This window comes from Rousettus aegyptiacus, unplaced genomic scaffold (assembly GCF_014176215.1).
Source record: "Rousettus aegyptiacus isolate mRouAeg1 unplaced genomic scaffold, mRouAeg1.p scaffold_m13_p_4, whole genome shotgun sequence".
Taxonomy (NCBI): Eukaryota; Metazoa; Chordata; class Mammalia; order Chiroptera; family Pteropodidae; genus Rousettus; species Rousettus aegyptiacus.
The window spans coordinates 32,192,380-32,207,840 of NW_023416307.1; the positions used below are offsets into that span (position 1 = coordinate 32,192,380).

The following is a 15,461-nucleotide window of genomic DNA, read 5'->3' on the forward strand; positions in this document are numbered from 1 at the left end:
GCATATTCTATAGATATTTTCTTTGTGGCTACCATGGATATTACATATAATATCCCAAAATTATTATAACAATCTATTTGAATTGATATCGGCTTCAATTATACACAAAATTTACTCCTTTATAGTTTTATTACCTTACCACTTTATGTTTTGATGTCACAAATTATATCTTTATGTATTTTGTACCCATTAACATAGATTTATACTTATTTTATGCATTTGACTTTTAAATACTATAGAAAATAAAAATGAATTTTATACATCAAAATTACAATAATAATATTTCTTATATTTTGTAATGTATTTTCCTTTACTAGTGATCTTTATATATTTATATGGCTTCAAGTCACTGTCTAGTGTCCTTTCATTTCAACTTGAAGCATTCCCTTCAGCACTTCTAGTAGGTCAGGTGTAGTGGTAATAAACTCACTCAGCTTTTGTTTATCTGGGACTGTCTTAATTTCTCCCTCACTTTGAAGAACAGTTTTTTGGGTATAAAACTTTCAGTTGAAAGTTTTTGCTTCTAGTATTTAAATATATCATCCTACTGTCTTCTGGTCCCCAAGATTTATGCTGACAAATTGACTGATAATCTTATTGAGAACCCCTTGTATATGACAAGTCACTTTTCTCTTGCTGCTTTCAAGATTCTCTCTTTGTCTTTGGACAGCTTGATTATAATGTGTCTTGGTATGAGTCTCTTTAATTTATCTGGTGGGAGTTTGTTGAGCTTCTTGGATTTGTAGATTCATGTATTTCCTAAAATTTGAAAAGTTTTTGCCCACATTTCTTCAAATAATCTCTATGCCCTTTTATCTTTGGACTGCTACAACAAAATATCATATATTTGGATGGCTTATATACAACAGAAATTTATTTCTCATAGTCTTGAAGGCTGGGAAGTCCAAGATGGAGGTGCTCACAAATTCGGTGTCTGGTAAAAAAACAATATGATGGTGGCTACCAGGGGTTGGGGTAAGGAAAATGAAGAGTTATTGCTTATTGGGTACAAAGTTTTAGTTTGGGAAGATAAAAATGTTTTAGAGATAGATAGTGGTGATGGTTGCACAACAATGTGAATATATTTAATACCACTAAATTGTACATTAAAATGGTGAAAATAGTAAATTTTATGTTATTTTTATTTTACCACAATTAAAAAAACTAAAAAATGGATGGTATGGATGCAAGGATGGACAATTAGACCAATAGAAAAAGCGAGCACAGAAGGAGACCCATGACAGCTTGGTATATGACAGAAGAGATATTAAAATCAGTGGTGAAAAAAGTGAACTACCCAATGAACAGTGTTGGACAACTGGCTACCGAAATGGTAAGATAAATTATATCCCTGTCTCACATCACAAAGAATTAAATTATAGTCAAATAATACTATCGAACTATGAACGGCCAAACTTTAAAGCAATTAGAAAAAATATATGTGGTGATATTTGTATGATATCAGTAGAAGAGATTTCTTGAATGTGGTATGAAAAGCTGTATTAGCTTCCCAGTGCTGTTGTGTGTCTCTGTCTCTAATTTGCCTTCCCTTTATAAGAATATTCATCATACTGTATTATAGGCCCACCCTATTCCACTACAACCTCATCTTCACTAATTATATCTGCAAAAACCCTATTTCCAAGTAAGATCACACTCTGAGATACTGGCGAGTAAGATGTCAACACATCTTTTTGGAGGACATGATTCAATCTATAATAAAAGCATTAACCATAAGGGAAAAGAGTGGTATATTTTACCACATTAAAAGTGAGCAATTTATTTCTCTCTTCTGTTAGATAGGTCAAATAAAAAATATTGTGAAAAAGAGATTAGAAGTCCTTTTTCGCATTTTCAGTAATCATGGTACTAGAAAATAATTATGAGTATTAGATAAAAACTACATACTTAAACATGTCATTTTTATTGAAAAAGTAACAGTTTTTATAAAATTTTAATACAAAAATATAGACTGAAAATTAATTCTCTCTTAGATACCTAAGTTATATATCACCAAACATTTCAGTCTTTTTCTTTGTGTTTTAAATCTTGGTTTTAAAGATCTTCTCCACTTTGAGATTCCTTTTGAAATTCTCCAGTTTCTTTGGTGTAAGGAGTTAGATGGGATATTTATTTTTTCAATGTAACTAGATTTTCTTTCTTTCTTTCAGTCAATCATTTATTTACAAATATATTTTGTGTGAGTACTATGTTCAGGTATTATTCTAGATACTAGGGAAACAGATGCAACCAAGACCAAATGCTCCCTACTATCACAGGGCTTATATTCTGGTGAGGGAAGACTTACTTCTAACTAAAAGAAGAATAAATAAGTCAATTTGTTTGTATATAAGAATGTGATTAGTGTTATAGAAAAAATAGAGTGAGGAGAGTCAGAAGTGCCAAGTGTCATAGCATGTTGTAAATCTGAATTTGAATGAGCTTTTTTTGAAGAAGGCCTGATTGATCAGGACACATTTAAATAAAAATTTGAGTATATAACCGAAGAGTATAGGTTACATTGTGATTATAAATAAAAATTAAAAGAGATTAGACAAATATCTCAATTAATTTTTTTTGTAACTGATTAAATTAAATGGTGAAATGAAATGTTTTGGAAGATAAAAGAAATTGCTGTCCTTCTGGTAGGGGCAATTAAATGACAGGTATATACTAGATATTTGACATCTAGCAATGGAGGTGAGGGTGGCTCTTTACTGCTGATTTACCTGAGTTTGTCATTACCACTTTCCCATTTCTCCTCCTCATGTGAGGCCTAATTCCCTGATTTCTGATTAATGGATCACTGATTCTTGAGTCCTTAATTCAAAATATCTAAAGTGCATATATTTTTTAAAAAATTAGAAAGAAAAATCTTGAGTGCATTGTGCAGGACTCTGCAGGAGGTGCCCCATACACTTAGATTGGGTGCAAATGAAAAAATTCCACTCCCTTTACAAGTTGCATATATTGTATTGACAGAGGATCACCTCCCAAGATTATGAGCTTTAAGTGGTGGCCCTTTCTCTTTCAACATTTTGGGAATGTTGTCCCTTACAGAAACCTGGAAGCTACCAATATGACAATTTACTACTTAAGAAACAGGTCGTTTCTCTTCTGGAATCTTCTCAAGAGTAGATGATGAAGACAGAATAGCTAATTGCTACACAAGTGCTTGTACACTGAGAATCTTCTAGATTTCTGTTAACAAACTGATATCAGGTAGAACCCTGAAAGGTCTTTTAGCAATTTCATTTTTTGGAATAAGTTGGCCACTTTTCAGAGATATTTAAAAATGATACATTGCAGTCTTTTTGTTGCAGCTGCTTTGCTCAGGCTGCCTTACTCAGTCAGATATGGTAGAATATTTTCACAGTATGTCAGCCTGAATTGAAAGGACAGTGCAAGGGCAGTGTTGTTGTTGTTGTTGTTGTTGTTGTTGTTTCCTTTTCAGATCATTTAGCCAATTAAAAAGGCCCCAAAAAAACTGGCTTCTTGGTCCATGTCGATCAACTTCTCATTTGTTACAGATACAAAAATTCTGTCATTTTCTTTAAGCTCAAATATTCCACCTTGATAAATGGAATAGAGTCCATATTCTGAATCTTTAGACCAACAACTATTTCTAGCACTTTTCATCAGCAGTATAGGGTCAGGATAGCTTGTGTATTTGTAAATATATTGTACCATTTGTTTGTTTTTCTTTCTGTTCTGTTCTGTTGAAACTGTTTCTGAAGTATCCTCAGATTCCTGAAATCGAAAATATGTTTGGGAATAGATGTAATAAATCCCCTTTTGATTGATAACCAGCTCTCCGTTCCTCAGGAGCAAATTATTCAAGAATGAGTGTCCTTTTCTTGATGACTCCCAGGAGTTTATTTTCTGGCCCAAAGTTTTTTCATTCTTTAAGCCTGGATGAGGGTTAGAAGGAAGTTAATTGAAGGGAGTTTGTAGCAAAGCAAAGAATTTCCTAATAGCTGTTGCTTGCCTATTTTTTGGTTGGTATTACAAAAGACTTCAATTAAATATAAAACTTATTGCTCTTTTAATTTTACAAGGATTCTAAATTCTAGTCATATAGAAATCTGAAGGCTTCTATATTATTGTGACCTGTTGAGAGTCCCTTATCTTTCTGTACCTTGTCTATAACTTATGCCACATCTGCCACACTCATCTCTAAACAGTGGCACGGGGGATGGTTCACACAGATGGCAATCTATAGTTCTGGGTAGAACTTCTGTCCTGAACCCTTGCCTCCCTTCCTGTGCTGGTGAGCTCAAATGTATAAAGAAACCAAAAGAAACATATCTATTTCCTTAAGCCAAGAGCTCAGAATTTCTTACTATCCTTTGGGTCTCTTTGGGGACCTCCTTGGTCTTTCTCAGCAATCCATAGTCAAAGGCATCATCCATACAGAAGATATCTCTAGTCTACAATAGGACAGGGCACAAGGTTTGGCAAAGAGATCTCAGATTTAAAGATCTTCAGACCCTTGGATCTTTAACTCCTATAGAGTCAATGGAAAAGGGCCCTACCAAAATATGGTATTCCTTTAAACTTTGGGCTCATCTTCATGATTAAAGCAAAATTTAGTTTTTCAAGGGTTTAAAACAGCTATCATATTAGCAAATAGTAATATCATAATAATGATCTCACTCATAGGCAGAACATGTCAATTATTTATAAAACATGAGTTCAGGAATACCAGGAAGGCAACTGCCCAGAAAACAAAACAAAACAAAACAAAACACGACAAAACCCCGAAACCCCAATAATCTTTTAATTTATTATCTGATGCCTGAAATTTCTTTAACTTGGTACAAAACCTTTCACAGTAATAAAAGTGACAACTTACTGAGTGATAATATTTACTGTTTTATGAGTTAAAGATTATCTCTACTTTGTATATGCAGAAACTGAAGATTGACTTGGTTTAGTAATTTACTCAAAGCATATATCTAGGTGAGGAGGAGCTGGGGTTGCCATGTAGGTATTTAGATTGTAAAACCTATGCACTTAACTACAGTACTCTATTGACCCCTATTCTAGAGTTAAAAAATTAGGTTTAATATATTTGATTAAACTATATGAAACTAACATTTATGTATGTAAAAAATAGTCAAATATTGGAAACTTCCTATCATTCAATCTAATACAAATGCCATAAGGAGCACTTAGTAATTCCTAAAACCAGTTATGCCAGGTCAGTAATTGAGCTATTTGTCTTGTAAAATCTTGCTTCTGAAAACAGGCAGTCTGGAAGCTGATTACTACTGAGCACGTTGTGAATTGCTATATAAACATTTCAGGTACAAATTAAAAGAATAAATTATTTGGAACAAATTCTTTCATTGCCTTACTTTAAACCATACATTTGTCATTTTTCTTACTTAGATCCAGTAATGTGCTTCTTTTCCGACTGGTCCCTGTTATGTGAGCTGCTGCTCTCTGACGTCCTTTTTGTATATCGGGGTAGGGAATACTTTGTGACTTTTCTAAAAAGAGAAATGACGAAGAATTATCAGCATTGGCAAACTGCCTCTTAAATACATTACTGTTCACAGCTGTTGTCAATTGGGCATTGTGAACATGCTAGGCTTTGAAAGTTGATTATGTGGGTTTTCATCGAAACGGCCTACATTTTAGTATGATTAACAGCCTACTTCAAGTTATATTTAATTTGAAAAGTAGTGTAGATGGGAAGAATAAATAGTAACTTGGGTTACAATTTATCAGAAGTAATTACAATGAATATGACAGAGCAAAGATTCTGGCCCTTTTCCAAAAATACCAAACAAACAAAACTGTGGACTTGTAATAATCTTGCTGAGTCTTTTAAAGTACACAAGTAACAAGGTATTGGCAAATTTCCACTTTGAGTTATATATATAGAAATAAGTGTGATGCCAGTTTCATTATCTCAGTTATTTTTTTCCTCTTTGCTAGCTACTACTGATTTTAAAGGAGTAGTAGTAATAACAATTGTCCATAGATGCTACAGGCTGGTATCAAAAAGTCATTTCCCTCCACCTCCCAAAAGGAACACAAATTGACATATTGATCATGATAATCAGTATATGAGCATATAAATTGCTGCTTCACTAGATCATAATAAACAAATGACATTTATTGACCACCATTGAAATATTCTGGAGTAGCCTTAAAAAATACAAATTCAACAAACTGCTCTTTAAAAAAAGCAAGTTGAACTTCCCAAGGGACAAGGCACCATATTATAGTCTATAGAGGCAGCAAAGATTAATCACTGATTAAACTGACTGAGGCCTCAAGGGACTTAAACAGTCTTTTAGAGAAGCTATGAATTATAAAGTGAAAATTTACCTAAGGGAAATAGAACTAGTGATGGCTATTTAGAGGAGGGAGATTCCTATTTATTGGATAGCCAAAGTCAGGGGAGGGTTTGTGCTAATGCCCTTTCATTCACTTACTCCAATAAACCAAAGTGCCTACCACATTTATACCAGGAACTCTTCTAGGGACAAGGTAAAAAAATTATAAACAAGAAAATGAAAGAAAGTGTTTGAGGTGCAAGAATAATGATCTGAACAGGGTGAGGATGGTCTGGCTTGGGGCCCATAGGGATGGGAGAAGGCCAAGGCTGGATGTACAAAGCATTCTTGGGACATAGGCATGAGAGGAGTCCAGTTTCAGACTTGAAAAATGAGCCAAACTATAGAGGATTTGAATGTGAGGCTAAGAGATTTAGATTTTATAGGACTTGAAAAGACTCTGAAAGATTTGGTCAGGGAAGTGAAGAGACATGTTTTGTTCTTCAGGCTAACTTTATCTCTCACAGTAAGGTTTGACAGATAGAAGGTGAGAAGGCTGGAGGCTGGCAAGTTACAAGACTATTATAATTGATCAGGACTGAAAAAGTAGGCTACTAGTAGAGGGAACTAAAAAGAGATAATAAAATTCCATAGGAGAAAAATGAATGGAAAATGAAAATCTCTTTTCATTTCTTTGAATCTGGTATTAATGTTGCTTATTCAGGATGGGTGGGCATTTTAATGGTATTGAAGATCAAGGATTTACCAGAGGGGAGGTGGGAGGGGGAAAATAAAAAAATAAAATGTTTTAAAAAAAGATCAAACAAGGCATGGGATACATAGTCAATTACATATTATTCTCAGGATGCTCAGTTTTCAAAGTTGCTGTGTCCACTTATTTTTAACCTCCATTGATAAATAATTCATAATGCCTTGACTGCTTAGGCCTTAATATTTTATTTTTAGGTATTCAAAACAATACGATTATAAATATCTTACATTTGAATTCATTGCAAGGATAGGGGAAAGCCTAGATTTGAAAAAAAGTTCTAAAGAAAGGAAATTCCTGACTGACTATAGCAAACACCTCCTAGAAAAGAAATCTGCAAAAATACATATTTGGGTATCATAGATACGACTTCGTACACTAAGAAGTACATGATCGAGATGAATAAAAAAATAGTAGTTTTTCTTACAACACTGAAAATAGTATATACATCTACTGTAGACTATGGATCTGGTGTGCCTTATCAAAAGAGTTAGGGTGTTCATCACTCTCACCACTGCTTTTGCCTTTAGGGAAATGATCAGAAAGAATGCTTAGACCCTGGGTGGGATAAGGTCCCATACTTCTTATTTAATAAAAGCTATTTAAAAAAGGAAAATGAGGTTGTAACAAGGAAGCTTTTTGGATTAGAAAAGAATAGCCAAGAATTAGGAAGATTTCATTAACAACATATAAACACACACACACACACACACACACACACACACACACACAGACATACATATATAAAGCTGTTTCTACTCTGCCAGGTTGGTGTGCCCCAGGACTGTAAGTCTTCAGTATATATATATTCAGGCCTATAGGGCCATTAGTGTGGGAAAATGGGGCTATTTTACTAACATATTTATTCAACCAAACATATGTATTAAAAAACCTATGTAGAGAGAGATGGTATTGGCACTGCCATTGAATCGTGCACTTTAAATAGTTAATTGTGTGTTATATGAACTTCATCTCAATCAAAACACACACACATACACACACACACACACACACACACACACACACACACACACACGCCCTGAAGGTGTTGCAGATAAGAGTGGGGAATCTACTAGGCTTGTGGTATAGGGTTAGGTGCCAGGTATAGAGAGGTGAGTGAAATAGACATGTTTTCTGTCTTCGCGGATTGCCAAACTGGTAAGGAATCAGACCACACTCAAATAAAAAATATATATAAGAATAAAAGGAAATGAACACAGTAAGCATGATAGAAATAACAGAGTATAAGGGAACTTAATTATAAAGGTGTCCAGGGAGGTTCTGACAATTAGATGTAGAGGGTGGAGAATGAGAAGGAGCCAATTATGTGAAAAGCCAGCAACAAAAGAAGCCAGGTGGAGGATCAACAAGGCCAGTATTGAAGGAGGCTGCTGACTGTAAACAGGAAGATGGCTGTGGCATGTGGACCACAGCATGAGAACTGTGGGTTGACAGCGGGATTGCTGGGAAAGGGATGATAGAGCCAGGGGCTTCTGCATGAAGAAAGGCATAGAGCCTGATGGTAGTCGGAAGCAGAGAAGACTGGTAACTCTGTGGCCCTTATTTACCTTCCAGCCATGCTCTAGAGAGGATTTAGAGGACTTATTTGCAACACATTGGAAGATAAAAAGAAAAAAAAAACTATTTGAAGAAATTGAGGCGAAAGGAAAATCCATGTTGGAAAAACAAGGTTCAGCTGAACTAAAGTCTGGCCGTAGGTGGGCCACAGATTTGGTTCTGAGCTTTCTAGATACCAATGCAAAGAGGGAAATAGAATCAAGTAGTTTGAGACACTGAGCAGCAATCGGTTCAGAGGTGGAATCTGTGGATGGGAGCAGAGAGAAAGAAGATGGAGAGTTATTCACACTGTTATGAAGTTGATAGTAGAAAGTTAGAATAAAACAAAAATACTACCTGGAACTGTAGAAATGTCTTCCTCATAGGTTCTCAAAATCGTCTGCAAATAGTATTGAATAAAGCTTGTTAATTTCCCTAAAAATCTTAAACTTATTACAGAAGGTCTATAGCTCTTTTTTTTTTTTTCCTGATGTGTAAGGAAATTGCTGTGTAAGGGATCAACTTAGGAAGCTTTAAGTTGTTCAAGCATATCATTCGCATGAAGTAGCGTGGAGCTGGGGCGAATATTGAGGCAGACAGCTCTACATGGTGATCAGAGAATGGTCCTCTGTCTGAGAAAATTTTGTTTCTGAATAAAGTCTGAAAGATCACACTTGGAGCAACACAGGAGAAAGAAGCCATCTGCCAAGTTAGGTCAGCTTAATGTTTCCCAGGCCTCCTTGTGGCTGACGGATATGGGAGACATGTGACCTCACTGTCTCTGTGTGTGTTTGCACACATGTGTGTATACAAGTGCAATGTGTAATAGAGTTCAGGGGCTTTAAATTATTGAGTAGGCCCAAACTTCAAGATGTAAGGCATATTTCCTCTCTCTCATGATGCCCGTCAAGGCATGACCTGGCTCACCCATGGATTCTAAACTCTGCTCCACTCAGCTCTGTCACTCCCAGGGGCTTTGCCTATCACTGCCCTCCTTTCCTGTCACTGTTGTTAATTTTGCAACTGCCAGAAACTCCCCTCCTCTGTACTCTCATCCAAAATCAGAAGCTCTCTGCTTCTTCACCTGCCTCAAGCCCTGACTGCAGATAATGGGGGCACTACCTCTCATCCAGTGGGGACTGAGGTATGGGAAGGGAAAACGAGAGATGGACTCAGCATTCTCTCTCGCTCTCTCTCTGTCTCTCTCATTCTGGGACAGAAAGGAAGGAAGTAGGAGGAGTTAGCAGGAAGGAGAGAAGGGTAAGTCCTACAGTGTGAAAGGCGGAATACAAGAATAATTACAGTATGGTCAGATGGCCTAGAATCAAATCTGTCAATGAGTGGCTCTGGGAAACTTTTCTCAAGTTACTTAACTGATGTGAAATTTAACTTATTTATCTATGAAGAAGAAGGAGGAGGAAGAGGAAGAAGAATAAGAAGAAAATGATTTCTTCCTCATAGAGCTGTTATGAGAATTAAATGAGATTATATATATAATGAATGTAGGATATTTCCTGGAAATAGTCTGTTCAATTAATGGTGCCTGGGAAAAATGGGGAATTATTTTTCCCTACATTCTCATCCTCCCCTCTGTGTCCTCTCCCAGCTTCTCTCTATTTTAGTTTGTGGCAGGATATGAGAATGGGAAGGAGAGGAAAAATAGGAGGGAAGAGATACATAACTTCTAACCCCTCTACTTCTCTTATCTTCCTGCTCCCAGACCCAGAATCTAAACTACCTCCTCAGTCTCCAGATTTTTACACTCGTTCTAAGTTTCTTTCCTCTGTCAAACCCGTGGGTTTGACACCCCTGTAACCTCAGGGACTGTGGATCCCATTCCTTAAGTTCCTTAGGATCCTTCCCCAACTCTGAATGTTGCCTGGTCCTTGTCACTTGAGGTGATGGTGTCATAGCTGCTTCAGTACAACATGTGTGCAGTGGACACTCTTCCAGGGTGACCACAGAGCAGATGTTTTTCTCAGACTCCCAGATGGAAGTGTGATTTTATTTCTTGTAGAAATAGCTCTACTGTGAGGACTGTTCAGGTTTATGGAAAATGAAACTGAACATCAAACAATGGAATTAGAATCCTTTATTATTATTATTATTATTTATTATTATTATTATTATTATTATTTTTAGAATCCTGTTTTTAAAACAAAACTTCCTCCAAACGTCATCAATATTTTTTTTGAACAATGGTGGTGCTTCCTAGTTTACAGAGCATTTTCACATCCTTGTTTTCATTTGACTTTTCTGGGTAGGCAGAAAATAAATATTATTAAATACTGTCTTACAAAGAAGGAAAGAGCCTGAGAGAAGAAACTTAATTTGACATTTCACACTGGTGAAAGTAAAACTATGTCATTGTATTTAGTGAAATAAACTGTTAGCTAACGTAGTGTTTCTGCTAGAGATCCTTTTTAAGCAACTTCTATGAACAGAAAATACTATAATTTGTTATTTACTAACTGTAAATTGAGAAGTCTTCACTTTCAATTTCTCAGTGTATCTTTCTTCCCTCTTCCTTTCTTCTTTCTTTGTCTCTATGTGCATACAAAAATAAATGTATGTTTTCAGAGATCAACATGTAGGAAAAATGTAAAACACTATTACTTGGCCTCTTTTGACTTCTGAATAAAAAAAAAAATTACACACATCCTTTACTGTTGTGTGACTTTGAACATATTACTCTTTTTATGCCTTAGTTTTCACATGGGAAATAAAAAGGTTAGATTAAATGGGGAGGCTATCTAGAGTAGAGGCCTGAACTCTAGACCAGGAGTTGACTGGGACCCACTGTTTGGTGCTGTTATACCTTTTTCTAGTTCTATGAATTTAGGGAACATCACTTAAATGCTCTGGGCCTCAGTTTCCTCTTTTGCAAAATGAAGAGTCTAGACACAATGATCTTAAATATTCCTTTTCCTCTGACCTTCTATACTGGCTGATGAAGTCACCTGATCATCCACCTACCTTTCTAACAAACTGATGTAGTTGCCACTTTACTTGCCAGCAGGGGCTGTTCATACTCTCTTCATCATTGGAGTCCCAAGAGCTGTCATCTTCCTTTAAGAAACAAGCAATGCCACTTTTGGAGTACTTGTCCTGAATCTAGGATGAAGTGAAATATAACACAATATTATGCACAAATGCTTTTTATATTTGTTCATTTAAAAGTTAAAACTATAGAAACTGATGAAAGATTCAGAGAGGTTTTGGCACCTTGGATAAACTCATGGCTTGAAAGAGAAGTAAGCATGCTGTCCTTTGACCTTGAATAAAAGTAAGAAGTTAGATAGTGGAAATGATACAGGTGAGGGTCAGGCAGCCAGAGCCACAATGCCCTTAACTGCCCTGCCATTAACTAGCCGTATGTCCCTCAGCAAATCACTGCATCTCTCCTGTGTCTATTTTCCACTCGAGTTTTGAGCTGGTTCACTGTGGTGATCTTCAAGGTTCCTTCTAGTTCTGACATAGTGCGGATGCCACTCTAAAGCTGGAAATCCACCCACATACAAAGTAGGCAGTGGAGTCTGTTTAAATTTAAGGATCCTAAATAAAAAGTTAGCCAGACACTTTGGGGTTCAGGTAATGTTCTCTTTCTTGATCTGAGCTTTGGCCGTCTGAGTAGATTCTAGTTATTCTGATTTCTACTTCTCTTGGATGACAGAGTCTGGACCACATTGCCACTAGAAATCGGAACACTGCCTCATTAAATGTCCATACTAGCTATGGATTTACCTGCATAGATTTGAAACACCATTTGAATGTTTGCTACTTCCTCCTGATTGAAAGTAAACATTTATGATGGCCAGATCATTGCACCGTGAACAAAGTCCTTGCTTGATGTGCTGTCGCGCGCGCACACAATCACACTCACATATGTCCCAGGCTGATAATAGTACAATAGTACAAACTCGTTAATAGTACAAAGAAAAGCAGGAAGTCAGTGCAAGGTCAGAAGTTATTTTTTTTCTTCCTGTTTTCATTTTAGCAATTAGGATTAGGGAGATGTTATTTCCTTGTATAAATCTATGGGGAAATAAATGAGAAATGGCTCTTTTTATCTGCTATTTGAATTTAGAGGACTCTAAAGCATGAAAGAAGAATCAAACTTAAGGTATGATCTGCTCCTTCTTATAGAAAGACAATCTCATTCCAGATCAAAATAACTCTTTATGAGGGGTTCCAGTCAGAGTCATGCAGTTCTGTACTCAACCATGGACATTTGGTCAAGGTCCTTCAAGTGAAAAAGTATAAACCCAAGTTAATTATTTCCTTCCACACACACTGGCATAGAACATTCATTTACTTTTAAACATGTTTTTCTTTTCTTCCTTTAACTATTAGAGTAAAATGTTCTCCTAGTAGATACAGTGGGGGTAACAGCTGGGGCCACCTGAATTGAGATATGACTGGCAATGGAATTAAGGCACATTTCTTTTTCCCTGTCTATCCCATACTCTTCTATTAGAGACACCTATTTGCATCTGCAACTTAAATGGGAGCTGAAAAGACCTTCCAAAAAAGAAACTCAATCACATATTGTTAAGAAATAAGAGAACTTGTCTAGCAAACACGCTGTGGCTTTTGTGCAATTTACATTTTTCTGAGACCTGTAGCCTTGCATTTCCTAGCCAGTTGTCAGAGTTGATATTGCCTTATCATAACATAGCAGAATGTGGTGTGCATTACAAGGTGCAAAAATGGAGACTCTGCTGTGGAGGTATGAGGTGACCAAAGACTTGGGTTCGGCTCTGCTTCCAGAGTCCTCTCTGAGCTTGGATAAGTCATTTCTCTAGTCTCCTCATCTATAAAATGGGGGTATACAAAGTTCCTTCCAGTTCACAGTTCTCTGAAATATACAATTAATCAACATATATTTAAAAAGCTGAAAGCTGAGTTGGTTTATTTTCAGCAATTTTGCATTTATAGTTCCAAAAGTTTTATGCAGTTGGGAGAGACACAAACTAAAACGGCACTAAATTTTTTTTCTCTGTCAATGTACCTGGATTCGTACCTGGGGCATCTATAGGCAAAGAATGGTAATTTTATTTTCAATTATTTTATGAACAGTAAAATGCTGAGTCCATCTGATAACCACTATATTACAGACTTTCCACGTTACATACCTTAGTCTAAGGAACAGGACAGAATGCTAGCTAGTCCTTTATATTTTTGCTATTGTCAACACAGAAATGCCACAGCCTTAAAATCAACATGTATTTCAAAGATCTGATATGTCTCCACCCCATATCTTGGAGGAAAAAGAGAAACCTAAAGACGTTACAAGGCTCAGTTCTGATTTTAGTTCACATGTGTATTATTCTACTTGCTAAATTTTGAAAGTCTAACTTGCCTATGTAAAGGCTTTTCACCTAATAATTTAAGATATTTAAAAGAAAGGTGGGATGAAGAGTCTGGCATTGCTTAACAGCCCTAAAGCCTGAGGATAAGCAAACAGCGTGTAAAAAGCATTTCTGTCTGTGCAGAGCCCAAGTCTAGTTCCCTGCAGTGTCTGTCTGAAAACTTCCTGGATTAGCCACAGCTGAAACAACAGCACTGTTGTTAGTGTTTTAAAGCCTGGCTTTGGGTTGAGCTCCATCTGTATCCTGCTCTCTGTGTATTAATTATGTCACCACATTTATAAGGGTTGGTTATCCAAATGAACAGGACAAACAAACAGAGACTCATGGACATGAGTGGGGAGGTAGATGGGGTAAAGAAGGTCAAATATGTGATGACAGAAAGAATTCTAATTATGGGAGGTGAACACACAGTGTAAACATATATATGCCTTATTGTTAAAGTGTGCAGATGAAACTTACTGGATTTCGTTAACCAATGTCACCATAATAAATAAATAAAATAAAATAAAATAAAAGGTTGGTTATCCATTAAGCAGTATTTAGAAAACACCTACTGTGTGGGAGCCATGTGCCAACCCCAGAGGTGTACTGGTGAGCAAAAGCAGATACAGCTCTGTCCTGATGCCACTACTCTCACCCCTGAGAATTAGAATAAAGACCTACAAAGTATTTAACAGAAAGAACTCAGTGAATGGTAGGAATTGCTAACATAGTAAAATACATATATCATTGAACACAAAAAACTACCTCAGAAGTTTTGCACTTTGTTCACACAGTCCCTTGCACTTACTTTTGCAAAGTCCTCAGTACTACTGTGCATTAACAGTTGGAGTCCACAAACAGAGAAAGGGAACATTTTCTTCCACTAGAAAGTCTTCAAAGAGGAGCAAATAGAGAGGCAAAAGAGAGGCAGTTATCCCGAGGGTGCTGACAGCCTCTGTCTGCCCCATGAGCGTTGTACTGACCTGCTTCAGCTCATTGGAGAAGTATATGTATGTCACAGCCATACTGAGGGACTGCAGGAGCACTGTAAACATCAGGATCAGCGCACAGGTCAGCCCGGCACTGGGACCCCCTAGAGTCTGCACTGAAGCCATGGTTCTGCTAGTGTCAGACTGGAGCAAAGTCAGCCAGGCAGTAGGTTATGGTTGGTAAATAAATGAACGGAAACATTGGGTGGAGCTTTAAGTTTCATTTACTTAAAGCCGACTAAATCTGAAACTGAAACGTGCTGGGGCAGTTGTCACTGGCAAAAATACTGAAACCTCTCTGCATTCTATAATATTGTCATTAACAAAGGAGGGAATACACGTCTTTGAAAACATCTTTGAAACCAAAGAGTTTCGAGAGGCTTAAATCAAACAGCTCCTCCCAATCATTTAGGGTCTGTTGGATCCTGCAGATGTGCCTTTGTTCAGCGACTGTGCCAATTCCTGGGCTCCCATAAAGCATCTCACCCCAGCAACCTGTTAC

At 36.7% G+C, this 15,461-nt stretch overlaps 1 protein-coding gene across 2 annotated transcripts; it reads right to left on the reverse strand.

Moving 5' to 3' along the window:
- Window positions 1-1,901: 1,901 nt before the first annotated feature.
- On the reverse strand, window positions 1,902-15,127 carry TNFSF10 (TNF superfamily member 10). Of its 2 annotated transcripts, none has more exons than XM_016155824.2 (5): window positions 14,954-15,127; window positions 11,593-11,730; window positions 8,974-9,016; window positions 5,391-5,495; window positions 1,902-3,911 (listed from the first exon to the last, which is right to left on the reverse strand). In XM_016155824.2, the coding sequence occupies exons 1-5, from the start codon at window positions 15,083-15,085 to the stop codon at window positions 3,460-3,462; spliced, it is 870 nt and encodes a 289-aa protein (XP_016011310.1). In that variant the 5' UTR covers window positions 15,086-15,127; the 3' UTR covers window positions 1,902-3,459. The 2 variants fall into 2 exon arrangements, with proteins under 2 accessions (XP_016011310.1, XP_016011391.1); XM_016155905.2 differs by lacking the exon at window positions 14,954-15,127 and adding an exon at window positions 14,779-14,947.
- Between the last annotated feature and the right edge of the window lie 334 nt (window positions 15,128-15,461).